Source organism: Ananas comosus, unplaced genomic scaffold (assembly GCF_001540865.1).
Source record: "Ananas comosus cultivar F153 unplaced genomic scaffold, ASM154086v1, whole genome shotgun sequence".
NCBI lineage: Eukaryota > Viridiplantae > Streptophyta > Magnoliopsida > Poales > Bromeliaceae > Ananas > Ananas comosus.
Genome location: NW_017893337.1, coordinates 91366 through 110809, shown reverse-complemented (window position 1 = coordinate 110809; position 19444 = coordinate 91366). Strand labels below are relative to the sequence as shown.

The following is a 19444-nucleotide window of genomic DNA, read 5'->3' as shown; positions in this document are numbered from 1 at the left end:
TTCCCCGACGCCGCCGCCGCACCCCGCCGTCAACCGAGGTGAGCACGGTACTCCTCACCTCCCCCGCACCCGTCCCTGGCCGCCGCGCATGCCGCCATGCTGCCGGAGGCCGGCCGGAGCAAGCTTGCTCTGGCCAAGCCCGATATAGGGCTTATTTTGGATGGGTTTGTGTTCTGAGCTTCCCGAGCCTCCCCGATCTCTGTGGAAGGGAGCACAATGATCCTGGCAAGTCTCTGATCATCGTGCTCACCTTGGTTTCTGTCGGAAAGGCCCCGTTCCGCTGTTTTGGCGATGTCGCTCCGTTTCAGCCTTTTTGGCTGCTGTTTCGGGTTTGTGCTTGTTTTTTCGGCGATCCGAGGCTGTTCCAATGCCTCCGGAGGTGAGCACGGTGACCGCTGGTCAGTGCTGATCACAATGCTCACCTCACTTTGGATCAGAAGTGTCCGGTTAGTTCTGTTCTGCACGATCTTCCCTAACTGCGCGCTATTCGCTGAACCTTCGGGTTGCTCCCGCACTTCCCACAGCGAGCCTTTGTGCTCCGGATCGTGAGCATGGCCTCCGACACGTCGAGACCTGTCAGTATGTGTCTCGGCGGACCTTGGGAGTCCTCGGTTTACGTGAACGAGCCACTTGATCGCTCAATTTACATGAAATAATNCAATCCTCTAGCTTATCTCCACCGCCTCCGTTCATCCCCTGTCCACCGCTCCTCAGCTATACTTCTACTTTCTCTCTGGTCGAGGACTCGGCCGTAACAATCCCCTCCCCTTCGAAGCATCCTTGTCCTCAAGGATCGAACGCTGAAAATTGCGACTTCATGAACCCGTAGTCTTCCCAAGTCGCAGACTCCTCTGGCAAATTGGTCCATTTCACCAAGACCTTAGTAGCTGCTTTATTCCCGTCGCGGACCATCTTCCTCTCCAAAATTTTCTCCGGCGCTGCCAGCAACTGTCCTTCCTCTCCCACTAATGGTACTGTAGGAGTCACGGGCGCTTTCTTCTTGGGACATAGCTTGAGTAGGGACACATGGAAAACTGGATGAACTTTAGACCCCTCGGGTAGCCGGAGCCTATAAGCAACTGCTCCTATCTTTTCTATTACCTCATAGGGTCCGAAGTACCGTGAGGAGAGTTTAACATTTTTCCTTACGGCCACTGAAAGCTGTCGATATGGCTGTAGTTTCAGGTACACAAAGTCTCCCACTTTGAACTCACGGTCAGTCCGACGCCGGTCAGCGAATTGCTTCATGCGGTTCTGGGCCAACTGTAAATGTTTCTTAAACTCCCTTGTTAACTTCTCCCTTTCCTTTCCCCAGTCCTGTAACATGTCAATCGTGCTCCTGGTAAGGTTGCCTACCATATAGTTAGGTGGCGATTGTCCATAAAGGGCTTGGTAGGGAGAGGTGCCCAAAGATGTGTGGTAGTTGGTGTTATACCACCACTCCGCATGGGCTAACCATTGATACCACTTTCTCGGATGTTGGAAACAAAGACATCGTAGATAGGTTTCCAAGCACCGGTTTAACCGTTCCGTCTATCCGTCAGATTGGGGGTGGTAGGCAGAGCTCATGTGCAACTTCGTTCCCAATAATTGAAAAGAGCTCTTGCCATTCTTGGCTGGTGAAAATTCTATCCCTATCTGAGACTATTATTTCCGGTAACCCATGCAGTCTATAGATGGTGTCAAAGAAAATTCTGGCCACCTCTATGGCTGTGTAAGGATGAGTTAACGCAATGAAGTGCCCATATTTAGATAATCTATCTACTACCACCAAGATAGAATCTTTACCATCGGATTTGGGTAACCCTTCGATGAAGTCCATACTGATCTCACTCCATGTTCGCGTGGGGATTGGTAATGGTTGTAGTAGGCCGGCATACATTGAATTATCTGATTTGTTTTTTAAGCATACTTCACACTCTTCTACGTACTGCTTCACATCTTCTTTTAATTTTGGCCAGTAGAATACCTGCTTCACTCTTTTGTAAGTGTGTTGCCTTCCAGAGTGCCCCCCCAAAGGAGAATCATGCATCTCCTTTAATATTTTCTTCTTTAATTTTTTATCCCCTCCAATATACAACCTCCCTTTGTATCTGATTAACCCTTGCTTATAAGTGTAAGGTTCCTTGTCTGTGGCCTGGAGAACAAGAGTAGCAGCCAATTGTTTTACAGTGATCATCTGTTTCATAACTTCTGATTACTTCTGTGACCTATTCTGGTATAACCCCAGTGGTGGCCTGTAAGGCTCCTTCTTCTAATCCCATCCTAGACAATGCGTCGGCAGCTCGATTTTCTTTCCCTTTTCTATATTGAATGATATAATCTAGACCCATGAGCTTGAACATACCTTTTTGTTGGATAGCAGTGTTGATTCTTTGCTCTAATAAAAACTTCAGGCTCTCGTGGTCTGTCTTGATGATAAAAGGCTTTAAGCTCAGAAAATGGCGCCATTTCCTGACTGCTGTTAAAATGGCGAGGAACTCCTTTTCATATGTTGAGAGTCCCATATTCTTTTTACTGATCGCCTTACTTATATAGGCTACGGGTCTCCCATCTTGGCTTAACACTGCCCCAATTCCTTGGCCGCTAGCGTCGGCTTCGACCTCGAAGGGCTTTGAATAATCTGGCATGGCTAGAACAGGGGTTTCTGACATTGCTTTCTTCAATCCCTGAAATGCCAGGGTGGCTTCCTTATTCCATTTAAAGTTATCCTTCTTTAGGTGTTTAGTTAGAGGTTTACTCTTAACTCCATACCCTTTCACAAATTTATGGTAATAGTCAGTAAGTCCTAAGAATCCCCTCAATTCCTTCACAGATCTGGGTATCGGCCATTGGAGCATTGCCTCTATTTTACTTGGATCCGTCGACACCCCCTTATCAGTAATGACAAAGCCTAAGTAGTCCACCTGTTTTTGCCCAAAAAAACACTTAGTTCTCTTAGCACACAAGTTGTTATCCCGCAGTAAGCCCAATACCTTCTTCAAGTGCTCCGCATGCTTTTCCAATGTCTTGCTATATATTAAAATATCGTCAAAGAACACTAAGACGAACCTTCTCAAATACTGATCAAAGACTTCATTCATTATGGCTTGAAACGTGGCCGGCGCGTTAGTAAGTCCGAAGGGCATAACCCTAAACTCATAGTGGCCGATATGAGTTCTAAAGGCTATCTTGGGCATATTGCTGGGATGCATGCGGATTTGATGATATTCTGACCTTAAGTCAATCTTTGAGAAATAGCTGGCTCCCCCCAACTTATCAAGCAGATCTTCAATTATGGGTATAGGGTACTTATCCTTCATTGTGAGCTTGTTCAGTTGTCTGTAATCGACACAAAACCTCCAAGTGCCATCTTTCTTTTTAACTAAAAGAACCGGCGAGGCGTAGGGGCTATGGCTAGGCTGGATTATTCCTGTTTGCAGCATTCCTCTAATTTGCCTCTCCATTTCATTCTTCTGCTCAAAAGTGTACCTATAAGGCCGAATGTTAACTGGTCGAGAATCTGGTAGCAGCGTTATTCTGTGATCCTGGCTTCTGGTCGGAGGTAATCCCTGTGGCTCTTGGAAGACATCCTCATATTCTTGTAAAATAGCTTGGATAGATACAGGTATGTTTTCTTCCTTGCCTGCGTCTGGCGAGATCCATTGAGCTATTGCATAGCAACTCCCTTCTTGAAGTTATTGCTGAAGTTGTTTAGCTGTGATGTTTTGCAATTTTGCCTTGTCGGAAATGCCTCTGAGGTGGACCTTCTTATCCCCCTTGGTGATGATAATTGTATTGATCTCGTAGTCAAAGGTGACTGGTCCGTGAGCCTTCAACCAGTCAATTCCTAAAATCATACTGGACCCTTCAAGCCTTATTACTCGTAGGTCCGCTGAATACTTCTCACTTTGCATTTCCCAAATATAATTGGTCATTTAAGCTTGCTCAACACCTTTTGACCATTTGCAACAGTTACCCATAGTAGAGTGGTGGTTGATATGCTTGCTTTTGTTTCCTTGGCTACCCCAATATCAATAAAACTGTGAGTACTTCCTGTGTCAACTAAAATCGACAAAGTTTTTCCTGGCTCTCTCTTTGTATTTTTATGGTACCTTGGCTGTTTTCGGCGCTCAAGGCATGCACTGATAATCCCAACTCCTCTTCTTCAGCATCAGTCCCTTTTTCTCCTTCTATTTCCTGCAGGCTAAGTTCATCAAATACTTCTGTCACCTCAGATGATGCTTGTATGGCATTCATTGCTTGCGGCTTGCATGTATGGCCAGGACTATACTTGTCCCCACATTTGAAACATAGCCCTGCTGCTCTTCTCTGCTCGATCAGTTGGCGGTTAGGGAATACCTTCTCTGCAGTGAAGGTGGGTTCCTGGTGGTGTCAAAGGCTCTTCCTGATGTTGCCGAACCTATACCCTTGTAACTGCTTGGAGAATTGGTGATCCCTGGCACTCGGAGCATTTGCTTACTCTTTTTCATCATAGCAGCTATAGTCTGTTCTTGCAATTTGGCCTGTTCGAAGGCTTGGGTTAGCGTTCGTGGATACAACATCTTGACAGCAGATTTGAACTCATCTTTTAGTCCACTTAAGAAACTCGAAAGGAAATAATCCAAAGAGAATTGAGAATCAGTAATAAGTAGCCTTGCTCTAAGATCCTCGAATTGCTCCTGGTATTCATCCACTGTTCCTGTTTGCACCAGCTTATTAAATTCCTCCACGACATCAACTAGCCCTTTAGTGTCAAACCTCCTGCAGATTTCTTCAGAGAATACTGCCCACTTAACCAGCCCCTTCTCCGCTAAATATCCTTGAAACCAGGTATCCGCCTTATCATCCAAATGCATTGCAACTAACTCCATTTTCTGATGCTCCTTGATATTATAGATTTCAAAATACTTCTCGCATCTTCTAACCCAGCTTCTCGGATTGTCACTCATAAACATAGGAAACTTTAACTTGGGGTACGAAAATTGGATCCCTGATCTATTTATTGTTGACTGCATATTACTATCTTCCTTAGTATGATAAACAGATGGATTTTGCAATATACCTCGATCCTCTACACTGATGGAGGATGTAGCTCCTCTCGTGGACGCAGTTTGTGGTAAGTTGGTCAACAACTCCATCATTTGTTCTAGCTTTTTGGAGGTGTTCGCAGACTCTCTCTTCCAATCGTCATAACGGGACTGCCCTTTGGTACGTATCGCCTCCATCCGACTTGCTAGCGATTCAAATTTCCTCTCATTACCTGCAGCTAACTCTTGCATCTGCTTCTCCAGCACGTGGACATGTTCATCAAGTAGCTTCAAACGGGTTCCCTCAGCCATTGTCTTGCTCACGAATTTGAATCGGTTACCTTTTGCAGACCCAATTTTTGCTCAATCTCTGGCGGGATCCACCTGCAAGAAGGTTGCATGCACCAGGTGGGAACTCGAACAGATGGGGGGTGTTTAATTTCCCTGCCAATTCTGTGAGTTCAAGAACCGGGGAAGGTTCTTACAGCAGCCCCCTCTGTCCAGGATCACCCAGAGGCGACCCTAGAAGCACGGGTAGCTGCGTCGACGTCGGATTCAACAGTTTGTAAAACCGGAGTCCCTGCGACTGCGCTGTACCGATCCCTGGGATCTAAACCGCTCTGATACCAAATTGTAAGGATCCTGACCGTTTACGCAACCGCAATTCCGATTGTAGGAAGGCCAAATGGGATGATGAGTGATTTACCTGATCCAATTCCTCAATCCGATGAGGTTCTAGCCGAGAATTGAGGATTGGAAGTGATGGGATTCAGATTGTAGCTGAATCCTTATCCGATTTGGTATCAGCTGTGAGAAGATGTCGTGAGCTAGATCTAGATCTGAGAAGTGAGAGGGAATTAGAAGAGACAGGGGAATAGCAAAGAGAGTACGAGAGGGAAGGAGATGAGGAAGAAGAAGAGAGATAGGGGAGAATTTGGGATCTTATTTCAAAATCATCTCATTACAAATTCAGCTTAATGCTATTTATACTACTAGTCTGAGGACCAAAATGTAATTATTACAAAATAGGGAAATGAAACGAAAAGAGTGTATTTCTAGTGTTGGACCGCCAATGACCCAATTGCAAGAGAATGGCCTGGCCCAGCCTACTAACAGCTAGTTAATCGGGTAAACGGTTATCGGATGGCCTTAACCGCATGATCCACTGTTCGGCGGTTCTTGGGTTCGCATGTTACGCCCGATCCACCCTCAATGCTGCCCGATCCTCTAGCTTATCTCCACCGCCTCCGTTCATCCCCTGTCCACCGCTCCTCAGCTATACTTCTACTTAGCCCTAATTACTGCCTTCTTTCTGGTCGAGGACTCGGCCGTAACAGTCGCCGCCGCTGGCGACGGAGGAGGAGGCGGCCGAGCTCGCCAGAGGGCTACAGAAGGGGGAGGAGGGGGTGGGGGGGCAGTCATCGACGCTCCACACGCCGCCGCAGCTGCCGAACGATGACCGGGCCGGCGGTCGGCTCCGGCGCGGCGGAGCGCCCCCGGAGGCAATTGCGGCTGCCGACACCGACGCCGCCATTAGCATCAGCATCTCCGTCGTCGAGCTCTTCTCGCTCTTCCCGCTCGCGTGAGATGGCGTGGCGGAGGCGGCAGCAGCGAGAGCGTCGCCATCATCGGTGGTGGTGGTCGGGGACCGGCGGAGGAGGCGGTCGAGCTGCTTCTGTTGCTGCTACTACAAGAAGAGATATAGTAGTATTCCATCATCTATGTATATATACATATATATGTATATATGTTGTGTTCTTTAAGATCTCCTCCTCCTCTTCTTCTTCTTCTTGAATATGAGAGAGAGAGAGAGAGAGAGAGAGAGAGAGGGGGATGAGGAAGTGTTTATGTCACGTCCCGTTATCGCCAATTTGGTCAATCCGGGCCCGTACACAGATGCCGAACGGACATAACCTCCTCTGTCCGCCCAAGGCTCAACAACAACGAGTACATGTATAAAAAAATAAACAATTCCCAGGATAACATTTCAATATACATGGCTTGCACGAGGGCAAGCAACACACACAAGTGATAGTAAGCTAGCTATACTGAAAATTCACTGTAATTTAAAACTTTCACACTGAACCGAATAACTGAAACATTTAAGTATTTACATGCTCTTTAATACATTTATTTACATATCTCTGTACATCAAAATGTCTCACCTGAACTCAAAATGGTATACCACTAAACACTGGTGTCTGCTAGCTAGACTGCGGGGCTCTTGCCACGATTCTCGGCCACAACGCTCGCACTGGAACCTGTATGGTTAGTGGTGTGAGGACTACAGAAAAGTTTTCAGTGGGTTCGGCCGCCGACCTCGCCGACTCACCCACTAGGTCTACTCAGGCATATGTAGGCAAGAAAAGTAAACAGATAGTAACCAACTAAACATGTAACTACTACAATGCCTGTACAAAGCTGAAAGACATAATATATGAAAACTATAAGTATGCATGCATGCTGTAGTGTACCAATACTCGATCAATCTAGCTAACCATTTGGTTAACTATAGCTCACCAACTCAATCCCTGGCGGGCCCTAAGCTGCCTCCCGACGGGACCGTCTGCTGGACAGATGCTTTAGTCCAAGGGCAAATACTTTAGCCCATCAAGTGACCACTCCGGAGCGCACTACCTTGGGGGAGCGACCACCACCAAGCTAAAACAGACTATGTGAGTAAGATCTGATCCTCCTTTAGAGGATTCAATAACTGGCCATGCCACGATTTAACTCTAGCTAGCTCTTTATGCTAGTTTCACACTTTCATTTTTCAATGCTATCCAATTCTCTAGTTAGAATGTCACCAAGTTCACTATTGTTATAGTCCATGCATTCGTAGGGTTCTATGTCCATATTCTAAGTTCATATTTTCTCAATATTGCTAAGCATTCACATATTCACATATTACTTCCACAATGCCATTACCTTTCATGCATGACTACAAAATAAAAATGCTCAATGGAAAATCATAGACATAAAAGGTGATTCAAAGACTTCGGATAGTACCATCCACCTGTAGTGGTGTCAAACACTAGGATCTCACGTCTCGAAGTGTGTCGACAACAAGCTCTCGCGACTCAGTGCAAATAGAGCTAGAACGGCCTCTACCGTAATTAGCGCGTCGTCGACCTGTCGGAATGTCAATTTAGACTTTTGGACAAGTTTACTTCTCATTTAAACAAGTATAAAAGAGATTGAATTTTGCTTATAAGCTAATTGTGATTAAAGTAGTCACAATAATGTTAAAATGGAAATTAAGCATTTCTAAACCTAATTAGTAGCTTGAGAACATCCATTGATAGGTTTTGGATGTGTGAGAATAAGCTTGAATAGAATCGAAGTGGCAAAGAACTCTAATTGTCGAAGTTACTTTAGTGCTGAAATTTTCGGTCAATTTGGTCAAAAATGGTCAAATTGATGCCAAATTTGAAATGGAATGCTTCCAAATTAATTTGGTAGCTTTGGAAGGATCTTTGGTGTGTTCTAAAAATAATTGAAGAGGATTAGATTGGCTAGAAACAGAGAAAAGGGCTGGAGAAGCAGCTGCTGTGAACTGCTGCTGCTGCTGACCTGTACCGGTACAGATTCTTGTACCGGTACAGCAATTACGGGCTGGGGCAGATTGCAATGCAATTTTAGAGTTTTGATGGGCTAAGTTGCAAAATTCCAACCTTATCACCTCCCCCCTGGTTGTTTACACCTGTCTAAGGATCAGAACCTCTCTTCTCTCTCTTTCTTTCATTTTTTTTTTTTCTTCTTCTTCTCTCTCTAGACTAAATCAAGGTTGAGGAGTTTGAAGTGGCAGTTTGGGGGATTTGAAGGCTGAGGTTGTGAGACCTGATTCAAGCAGGGAGTTAATTGGAGAAGCTTCAAAAATTAAAGTAAGTTAAATCCTTACCTGATTTATATTGAAGCTAGCTACTTAGAGAAGAGTTAAAGGAAGAACTCTTGCTGTCAGGATTTGAGAGCTGATTAGGATTGGCCGACTTGGTGTCTTCGGCTTGGTGGAGTAGCCGAGCTGAGAGAGGATGCTAGTGGAGTTGATGTAACCTGGCATAATACTTAATTAAGGTAAGCAACTTGCCCCTCAGCTGAGAATTAATTACAACTACAAAAGGATTAAGTTTAAAGTGGTTGAATGCTGAAATTTCAGATTTGGGAGCTGAAGTTAAGTTGGTGTGTTCTTGGTGCTGCCGAAATGCAAGGGTGGATTATTTGATGCAGTGAGCAAGCTAAGTTAGCATCAAATTAAGGTAAATCCATTCTATGGTGGATTACAATCAAATTTGTTGCCTTAGAAGAGATCAAATTAAGAGTTCCTGCTGTTTGAACTAACAGATTTGAGAAGTATGGTCGGATTGAGTGTTTAAACAAGAAATCAGCAGAGAAGAGGACTTGGGTTCAGTTTCGGGTAAGAATAATATCCCTCCCTGATTTAAGGAAGATTCAAAACTATAAATCGAGCTAATAATGGAGTTAATTGACTTGATGAAGCATATTGGCTGCTGAAAATTTAGATTTGGAGCTACCAAGTGGAAGCTTCAGCTGAGAGCAAACCTATTGAAGGCTTTTGATTGAGGTAAAACTGAAATCTGCTCTAAATGACCTCCCTTGCTATGTAAAGAAGTTGATATAGAGTTGATATGAGCTGAAATTCAGCATTGAACTCTATCAACTATTGGAATTGGGATTAGTTAAATGGAGTATTAGATTTGGTGAATTTCGGATTAGAAGAGGCTAGAGTAAAGTTGATTTTGATTAGCTCTAGTTTTAAATGAGAATGAGGGTAAATTCATCCTGATTTCTGTATGGTGGAGCTGCCAGGGAAACAGATAAGAGATGAACTCCTGAAAATTCAGTATAAGACCAGATTTCAACTTAATGCTGAAACCAGCATTGAGCTGATGTGAATGTATATAGGATAGTATATACATATACTGAAATACTTGGAGTTGAAAGGCTAAATTGAAAAATATGAGAAAGGACTCAAGTCCAATCTCTTTTATACTTGTTTAAATGAGAAGTAAACTTGTCCAAAAGTCTAAATTGACATTCCGACAGGTCGACGACGCGCTAATTACGGTAGAGGCCGTTCTAGCTCTATTTGCACTGAGTCGCGAGAGCTTGTTGTCGACACACTTCGAGACGTGAGATCCTAGTGTTTGACACCACTACAGGTGGGTGGTGCTATCCGAAGTCTTTGAATCACCTTTTATNAAAAATTTTCTGAAAAGTGGTCCTTCTTTTAAACATTTATTTTGCAAATATTCTAATTTGCATGGCATCGATCTGCATTTGTTTTTCAAAAAATTTCTGACTGATTAAAATTAAAAGAATCCACAAGTTTGTTTTAGTAAATTCTTTTTTTTATTTTTTAATAACTGATTAAAAAATATTAAAAAAATTACAAGAAACCAAGTCATGTTCATGTGTTTTTTACGAGTATCTTCATTAAGCATCATTTTTTTTTTTTACTTTTCTCCATTCAAAATAATCCTGTAAATGCGTACGTATAATAAATATGTACATACGTACAATATTTTTATCTATTTATGCTATGTTAAATTATACAAATAATCTTTTGTTCAAAAATTTAAACTAGTAAATAATGGTGTTTTAATATTTACATTTAACACTCCAAAATAATAAGATTCATTATTGCATGGCGCATTAAAAATTAAAGAAATACGCATAAAATATTAAAGAAATAAAGAAAAAACTTGCATGCTCAAGAGAGAGAGAGAGAGAGCGAAAAATAATAATAATAAAAGAACCTGGTAGGGGGTGGCGAAGGAGGAGTCGCCGCCACTGGCGGCGGAGGACGAGGCGGCCGAGCTCGCCAGAGGGCTACAGAAGGGGGAGGAGGGGGTGGGGGGGCAGTCACCGACTCCGCCGTAGCTGCCGAAGGATGACCGGGCCGGTGGCCGGCGCCGGCACGGCGGAGCGCCCCCGGAGGCAATCGCGGCTGCCGACGCCGACGCCGCCATTCGCATCAGCATCTCCGTCGACGAGCTCTTCTCGCTCTTCCCGCTCGCGTGAGATGGCGCGGCGGAGGCGGCAGCAGCGAGAGCGTCGCCATCGTCGGTGGTGGTGGTCGGGACCGGCGGAGGAGGCGGTCGAGCTGCTTCTTGTTGCTGCTACTATAAGAAGAGATGTAGTAGTATTCCATCATCTATGTATATATACATATACATGTATATATGTTGTGTTCTTTAAGATCTCCTCCTCCTCCTCCTCCTCCTCTTCTTGAATATGAGAGAGAGAGAGAGAGAGAGAAGGGGATGAGGAAGTGTTTATATGCCTATATAATTAAGTTGATGAAATGTGGTTCATTAGGGAAAAGTTGGTGGAGGAGTCGGCGCCGAAATGTAAAACATAACGACTTCAGCAAGTTGAAGAAGTCGGTGAGGAAATGGCGGGATATAACGACTTCAGTTAGTTGGAGTCGGCAGCTGACTAACCACTCTCACCGACTTCATATGAAAAGACAAAAATAAAGGGGTTAACTTAGGGTTGGCTTGTATCATAAAAAGAAATCTAAATTTTTGATATTTTAGTTTTACTATCTGATTGCTCGGAGTTTTATTTTTATTCACAAATTTTTTTACCCTTTTTTTTTTCAATTTGATTCTTGACCTCTTCTCCCGTATGTGCACTCGTCGTGTTTAAGCCTAATCTCATCATGCTCAACATCGTTCTCCATGTTTAGGATTATCTTGACCTCACACATGACGATGTCTATAGCCTCTTTTAAGAGTATCTGGCTTGTTGATGTTGGGCCAGATGTGCAATTAATCAAGCTTTTACAGAAATTTTTAAAAAATTGGTGTCAAGATTGACTAGACACTAGCTATTGGATTATTGCTATATAAATAAGCAGAATTTTGTTGGAGTTATAATGTTCGGCTCGATAACAGCTCGACTATATATATATATATATATATATATATATATATATAATTTGATTTTTAGCCCAACCTAAATATAAAGTCAAACTCAATTATAAAATAATTCATTTATATGTAAAATTTCAATGTATAATAGATAAAATTTTATAAATTTATTTCCTATATATAGATTCTTTCTAATTCTTTTAAATTCTTATGACCAGCTCGTATTCGACTCGTTTATGAAACGAGCCAAACACGAGCCGACCTCAGCTCGCTCGTGTTCGGCTCGTTTACACCGCTAGGTAGCACGCTACACGTTTCGTTTATTTTGAAAATTTACATATCAGTCCTAATAAGAAATAATTAGAACAGTAAATTTAGAATATAATAAATTCTAGTCTTTTGGGGACCAAGATGTTGCGGGCCTTCTATAAATTATCGAAAAGTTGTAGGCTGAGAAGTTCTCTATAATTCATACATATTGAAAAAAAAAATTACTGAGAATTCTCTATCGATTCCTCAATTATGGACAATTTCATATTAGAGAAGCATCAAGCATAATTTTGACTTTGAAATTTTTTAAATTTGTACTTTTTGTACATCGAACTTTTGTTATAATTTATTTGATAATAATCTGTTTTAATAAATGTATTATATATTCTTAAGCCCCCGAGCTTAATCCTGCTTTACCCGCAGCATTAGTTTACTATAAAGTTAATTTTCAACTAAAATTGAAAGGCTTCGGTATTTGTTTGCCTGAAATGGATTTATATGCTTATCATGCTTGTTTAAGCTGTAAATTATATTTAATTTATTTTAGTACAAGGATTCTACTCATAAACAGAGTTATCCGAATAATAAAGTAGTACATTTACAAATCACGAGAATGATAAAGTATACATTATCGGATGTAAGGGTGGCAATCCAGCTCGTTGTTGCGAGCCAGCTCGTGGTTCGGCTCGAAATGAGCTCGAGATCAATCGCTCTTTAATAAACTTTAATAAACGAGCAAACAGAGCTGAATTTTTCGCTCGTTATTAAAGAGCCTAACACGGCTTGGGGTCGATGAGCTCGTCGTGTTCGCGTCGATAACAACTCGAATACATATATTTATATTTATATAATTTATTTAATTTAATTTATATATATTAAATAAATATTATTATAATATATATTTTTATTATTTATTTTAGTAAAATAAAATATAAAGGCGAACTCAATTATAAAAAGATTCTTTTATATGTAAAGTTTCAACTAATAGATCAAAATCTAATGGATAAGATTTTATAAGTTTATTTTTTTATATATATTCATCTAATTCTTTAACTTATTATTCGTTGGCTAGCTCGTGAGCCGGCTCGTGTTTGGCTCGTATATAAACGAGACGAAACACCGAACTGAATTTTTCGGCTCGATACTTTAGCGAGTCAACTCGTGTGTACGGCTCGTTACACCCTCTAATGGATGGAAAAATATACTGTGGTGATACAAAGATAAAATTAAAGGATAGTAAGTGCATCCTAAATTACAGAGTGACGAAGTAAAAAAATATGCAAAACCATTAAAGAGGCAAATTGCAAATCAAAGCTCACCCCAACGGGGTTGTTCCTTTTGCAGTTTGTAGTACAACAAAATCCTATATAATTTCTATTCAAAATATTCAAATAGTTATTATACAACTCAAAGTTGGAAAAGTGTAAGAGATGTTAGCAAAGTAGCAGAATTATCAGACTCCCAACTAGCAAGAATATTATAACACCATTAGCTAGAAGATTTTGTCATTTCCACACATGATAGGAGTCATAAGTAGTCTAGTACCAAGAATATACAAGTTTTTAATAGCCTTCGAAAGCAAATTTCTCATTCCAAACTTTAAATTTAGGACATGCATCTCCGAAATAGTATAAACCGATGAAACATTCAACCCCTATAAAAGTAAACTTGAGCCACAAACAAAGCAATACAATTTCACTACACCTGCAATAATGAAAAAGAATAATGTCATTAATAGAGTTGATTATCGTGTTGACAGTGAGATTTATTAAACCTGATCGCTACTTGTCTCCAACCGTTCAAAGTATAACCACTCTTTGAATTACAACAAGGTTAAAAACCAATATAAAAACTCCACAACAACAGTTGTAGAAAAAAAATGGAAAAAAATCCATGATGTTATCTAAATAGAAATTCCAAAAATTTTACAGGCTTTCTCAATTTAATTGGAAACAGAAAAAAAATCACTATGAACCCTTAGATGAGGAAAACTGCAATAGTTTCGACGAAAACTCTGACGGTATGCGAGTGGGCCGACAACTCTTGTTGAGGCAAACCACTGTGCCTGTAGCTTCCAAAATAAGCTGAAAACAAAAAAAAGAAGTGAGATAACAAAGCAATGTTTGGCACCAGTTATTTAATTTAATTTAATTTTTTATTTTATTTCTTCATATTCGATACATTTTTTGCAATCTTAGGTTTGTTAACCAAAAATAACTGAAATTTGGTTAGCAACTTTTTTCAATGATTGAACCAGTTGACCGTTCGACTGTGACCCAATCTATAAAATAGTTCGATTTAACCCTTTGAACTCGATATGTCAAAAAATCACTTTGAACCGATGGAACTTACAGTTCAACCATCGAGCCAGTGAATCGGTCCGATTTTAATCAAACCGGCCGGATTTTTTTTGATCAAGTCATATTAAAATCCAATGGCTTAAAATCAACTTAGTTGATTTTATTTCTATTAGCATAGATTAGTCTTATAAAAAGTGAAACTTGAAAACTTAACTTCACTTAATTTGGTTTAGAAATTAGTATTTTATGATGTAATATATACATATTTTTGTACATAATAAAATTTTAAAAAATAATGAAATATTTATGATGTCATACTGACGTCACTGGTTCAATCGGTGGTGTGACCCTTGACCCAGTAATATTTTCGGGTCGCCATTCGACCTGGTTTTTAAATCATTATTTTTTTTTTCCGCTTCTTCATTTTTGAAAAGTTCGAGTTTATAAGATAACTAGCAATAACAGGAATGGAGAATTCATCGGCCAACACATTTAATTACATAGCATTGGAGTTGAAAAAAGGAAAGGGAACAAAAAAGTGATACAAATAAGTGTTAAATTTATGAAAAGGAGAAAAGAAATGAGTCTGCACAAACCGCTTTATCCGGAAGCTTACAAATGAAGTGCTCGATAAATATACGCGCCCCTCAGATGCCTGCAACCCTCACCTTCACAACGAACCTATCACCACTCTGGCAAATGAAGGAAAATCATTTAACACAAAGTGCTTCTTCTGGAAGCTTCTCTACTATAGAAGTTGAAGACAAACTAACCAGCAAATAAACTATTTAATGGCGGGAAGCAGCAGTTCTTACCTGGAAGCTTCTGCTTCTAACTGTAGCTAAAAGATTTTGGTATGATACTACGTAAAATAGCTATAAATGCTCGTTCAAAAAGCATTTCTTTCAAAGCCCCAGTAAGAGAAAAGATGTCCCAAGTTAAATAATGAGTTAAGTGCACCAGAACCTTTCGAACTTTGGTCCATTTCAGATAGCCACTAAACATGCAAAATTTTACATTTACCACTCAAACTTTCAAAATTTTGCAATTAGCAATCTAGATCCATATTTCATCTATATTATATTGATTAACATTAGCCAATTGCTCAACAAACAATAAACAAGGCAGGCCGGTGATATAGATGACTCTTTTCATACCACAAATCACTATGGTGGTGAAATTGATCATAATTATCACATTTAATTTCTAAAAAACCAACTAATAAAAATCAATTTTTATTCTTAAGATTAGATTTTGATATACGCACAAGACCCTTCTATCTAGTCGGTATGTGTCCTTTGTTATTGTTCGATCATTTGACTAATGTTAGTCACTTCAAATTGTCTAAATATAAACCTAGACCGTCAATTGCAAAATTTTGAAAGTTTAGGTTGGAAATATGAAAATTTGAAAGTTTAGATGACTATCTACAAATAGGCGGAAGTTCAGGTGGCTCTGGTACGTCTAACTCTTAAATAATTCATGGGTCGTGTACACAACACAAGTAGCTGCTTTGAGTTTTATGGTCACAAGAGTTTAAAGGAGTTACAACAAACCCTCCGGTGAGCTAAATGTAGCTAAAATTCCAAAGAATAGTCTCAAAATTTTCAAAATTGCAAACATTTCAAGATGAGATCAAATTGGAAGGCACGGTCATACTCTCAAAGGTGCATAAAATTTTAGGTGCAACTCTGAAAGTGCAAATGAGTCTCCGCTTCGAGCTACCGCATCAGTGTTGAGTCCAACATGTTCAAGTAACTCATGACGACCTGATCAATTTCAACGAGTATTGAATGAGATATTTTCAAAAAGAAAGTTATTCCGAACAGAAACTGATCCCATGGTCAATGGCTGAAAATTTTAGAAATTGCAGGTCCTAGATATATCCAGTAAGAGAATAGGAACTTTTAACTATTATAGCTTTTTCTACTTAGTCTTTTCTGGCAAGTAAACTATATTTGAAATATACTACCAGATATTTCAGCATGTTTTTTTCTAATTAAACAACCAGGAGTTGGGAAAGAATTTTCTAAAAGCTTGATTTTATGTGAATAACCCAAAGTATAAATTTCTTCTATCTTATCAGAAAATGGCTTGTATGATGGTAATATATTATTCTATATATTTTTGATGGTTTAACTAAGCACTAATTTAACTATAATGGATCAAAGAGAAGTAAAAAGAAAGCAGAATCAGATGTAAGTACAACAACAAAGAAGAATGAAGTCATGTGTTCTAATTGATCAATCTTGGTAGTTTGCAATTTCACTGACAAAAGAAACTCTAAAAACAGAACTGAAAAAGAGAGAAATCAGTCCAACTCATTTTAGGGAAGGTAGAAAATCAATAGAGCAGAAAAAATCATTGGCAGATGAAATTTGTTGAATCTGATTAAGTCTGCCACGTGAAACACTGATCAGGTTCAACGTGTAATAGATATAGAGCATTCCATAGTGCCATCCAAATCTACTTGATCTTAGAAAACAGTAAAAGAAAAAAAATGAGTAGTCATGTGAAATGTCAGGACAACAAAGTAAATTTTTACGAAATTAAACTTGAATAACATGCTTCATTCCCATTTCAGCTATAGCTGAATATATAAACCTTTAATCAGCGAAAGACCCTAGCATATCTAATTACTTGATGATTCAGCGTTCGGAGGTGCCAAGAGAAATCAATTCATCAGGAAGAAAGAAACATGATAACATCTGTGATGGCCCCCTAAACTGTAGGCCTATTTGAAATAAGACCCTAAACTTCTAATTTTTCTGAACGACACCCCCTCAACATTGATTTGTTTTTTATTTCACTTACTTTAGTCAATTGGATTGGTGATTTCATTAAATCAATAAGAACTCCATTGAAATTTACAGCCCTAACTACTTTTCAGTTTATAAAAAACATGGATTTAGTTAATAGTAAACAACCAGTTCTCCGGTAGCGATTGGAGAAGTTAAGTTTACGGAGACTACCAATTCAATTGATTGAAACAAGTCAAAATTAAGATAAATGGAGTCTCCATACATTTGAAACAAATTACATTGAGTACTAGTTTAGCCTTTAAAGTTGGGATATTCTAGTGACAAGTTATTGAAGAGGAGCCTCACCATGCTGACAATAGCTAGCGTAGACTGCATTGTTAACAACTCCATACTGGTCAAGTTCATAGTCTCGGACTTTAAGCTCCACTTCAAAGAACTTATCCTCCCTGAATGATAAGCATGATGCGTAAGAGAGGAAGAGACATGCCATGAAAAAGGGCAAAAGCCTGTTGGGCTGGCAGCTAGAGCGTCTAGAAAAGTGTTGTTTGGCTGCTGCTGTTTGAGGGATCAGTAACATTTTTTCAGAGGAGCTTCAACTTTTGGTATCTAAAGCTCCTTTCAGCTTCTGGACACACCAATTTTCCTTTTTTTTGGTCAAATACCTGGGTTTTAAAAGCTTCTACTTTTTGGTGTACGAAGATGCTTTAGGTGCTAGGCCAAAGAAGAAAAAATATTTGATTACATTCCGATCATTATTACAAAAGTTGGTCTAGGCTAGAAATTACAACAAACATGAGAAGATCAAATGACTGACCATCCTCCCCATTTTGAAAAATTGTGATAATCTCTAAAGTTATAATTAGAATAATAAACTAGAGCTCTTCATATTCAAGATAAAATACCAAATGCATACAACTTATTCCTTACAATAGGGGGGGGGGAGAGGAGAAAACCCTCCCTTGATTATTCACATGAGCTACTATAAATCCAAAATATGGCATCAATTTATGAAATAACTTCATCTGTATTCTTTGCTACCACATCTTTTTGGCTGCCTCAAATGTTAGAAATCTAGGGGACTGAAATTCAAGTTTTCTCAAAATTAGTGAGTTTTATTTGCTATTATCATATCTATTGGCCAAAAATAATCTTCTTAAGGGATAATTCATATTATACACCTTGACCAATTCTTCATTACATAAATACATAGAAACCACCTCTTGAAAAATTGTCAATATCAAAATTACCCCTCTAATATAGGGAAAGTATTAAAAACGGCTATATTGCTAACAAACTGCCTAAAAATTCATGGAATTTCCATTTTGCCCATCAGTAATCCTTAATACCTTTTTAATTAATTCAAGGATTTTTTGCCTTTAAAATATTGCAAATACAGTTGGACGCATAATAATTGAAACTAATTAAGTGCAACAAACAAAGCAACAAAAATAGTAAAATCATACTGATTAAACAAAGCAAAGTAAAGATAGATCATGAAAAAAAAAAAAAATAATATACTATTTTGGTTTTAATCGACAAAAATGAACAAAAGACCCATATGATATTGAATTAAAAAAAAAAAAACTAAAGTAGACAAGAAAAAAAAGAACATCCATAAACTAAATTATAAACACGTCATTTTTCAATGAGACATGACTTCATTAGCCGCACATAATAGCACACTACTATATATAATTAGGTGTAGCTAGGGACAAATTTGTCCAATACCTTTTATGTTAAAATGATGGTTCTAAACTGACAAAGCATTTTCAATATAATTCATGAATTTGTAGTGGTGAAAATGATATTGACAACTGCAACAATTCCTTGGAGAGAGAGCCCAAATGATTGTATAATGAAATAACTCCTTTGACCATGCTCCTTTCTCTCCCGGGCTGTTCCATCACCCGGCTGCACCCGATAATCCTACCCTCTCCTCTGAGGCCCCCATTCTCCAATTTCGACAAGAAACTACATCGGTGACCTTAGATGCCCCCGCCACTCCCATTACCTTAGGCCCTCTCTCTCTCTCGAGACACTTCACCATATTAGTCAAGAGTGAAGTTTTAGAATATTTTTTATAACTAATCCTATCGATTTTTATAATTATAAAAATAGTTTTCTTAAAAAAATAATTATAAAAATAGACCTTTAAATGCGGTGAATGATTCACCGCATTCATAACTTCTATTTAGCAGTAGAAAAAT

General features: G+C 39.5%; 1 protein-coding gene, 2 long non-coding RNA genes and 1 pseudogene across 4 annotated transcripts; 1 reads left to right on the top strand and 3 right to left on the bottom strand.

The window, feature by feature from the left end:
* Positions 1-7055: 7055 nt before the first annotated feature.
* LOC109705669 lies at positions 7056-8176 on the bottom strand. The gene is made up of 2 exons (XR_002214837.1): positions 8026-8176; positions 7056-7270 (listed from the first exon to the last, which is right to left on the bottom strand). It is a non-coding gene; the product is annotated as an uncharacterized LOC109705669 (long non-coding RNA).
* Positions 8177-8708: 532 nt separating this feature from the next.
* Positions 8709-10219, top strand: LOC109705668. Of its 2 annotated transcripts, XR_002214836.1 has the most exons (6): positions 8709-8893; positions 8971-9083; positions 9166-9265; positions 9351-9423; positions 9507-9591; positions 10074-10219. It is a non-coding gene; the product is annotated as an uncharacterized LOC109705668 (long non-coding RNA). The 2 variants fall into 2 exon arrangements; XR_002214835.1 differs by having other exon boundaries at positions 8709-9083.
* Positions 10220-10265: 46 nt separating this feature from the next.
* Positions 10266-14538, bottom strand: LOC109705672. Its single transcript, XM_020226422.1, has 4 exons — positions 14528-14538; positions 13867-13879; positions 10787-11149; positions 10266-10301 (listed from the first exon to the last, which is right to left on the bottom strand). The coding sequence occupies exons 1-4, from the start codon at positions 14536-14538 to the stop codon at positions 10266-10268; spliced, it is 423 nt and encodes a 140-aa protein (XP_020082011.1).
* Positions 14539-14974: 436 nt separating this feature from the next.
* Positions 14975-18214, bottom strand: LOC109705676 (annotated as a pseudogene).
* Positions 18215-19444: the final 1230 nt, after the last annotated feature.

Coding starts and splice junctions, on each gene's coding strand:
- LOC109705672 (XM_020226422.1), bottom strand. Junction 10,302..10,786: donor CCTTCGCCACCCCCTACCAG/GTTCTTTTATTA, acceptor AAACAAATGCAG/ATCGATGCCATGCAAATTAG.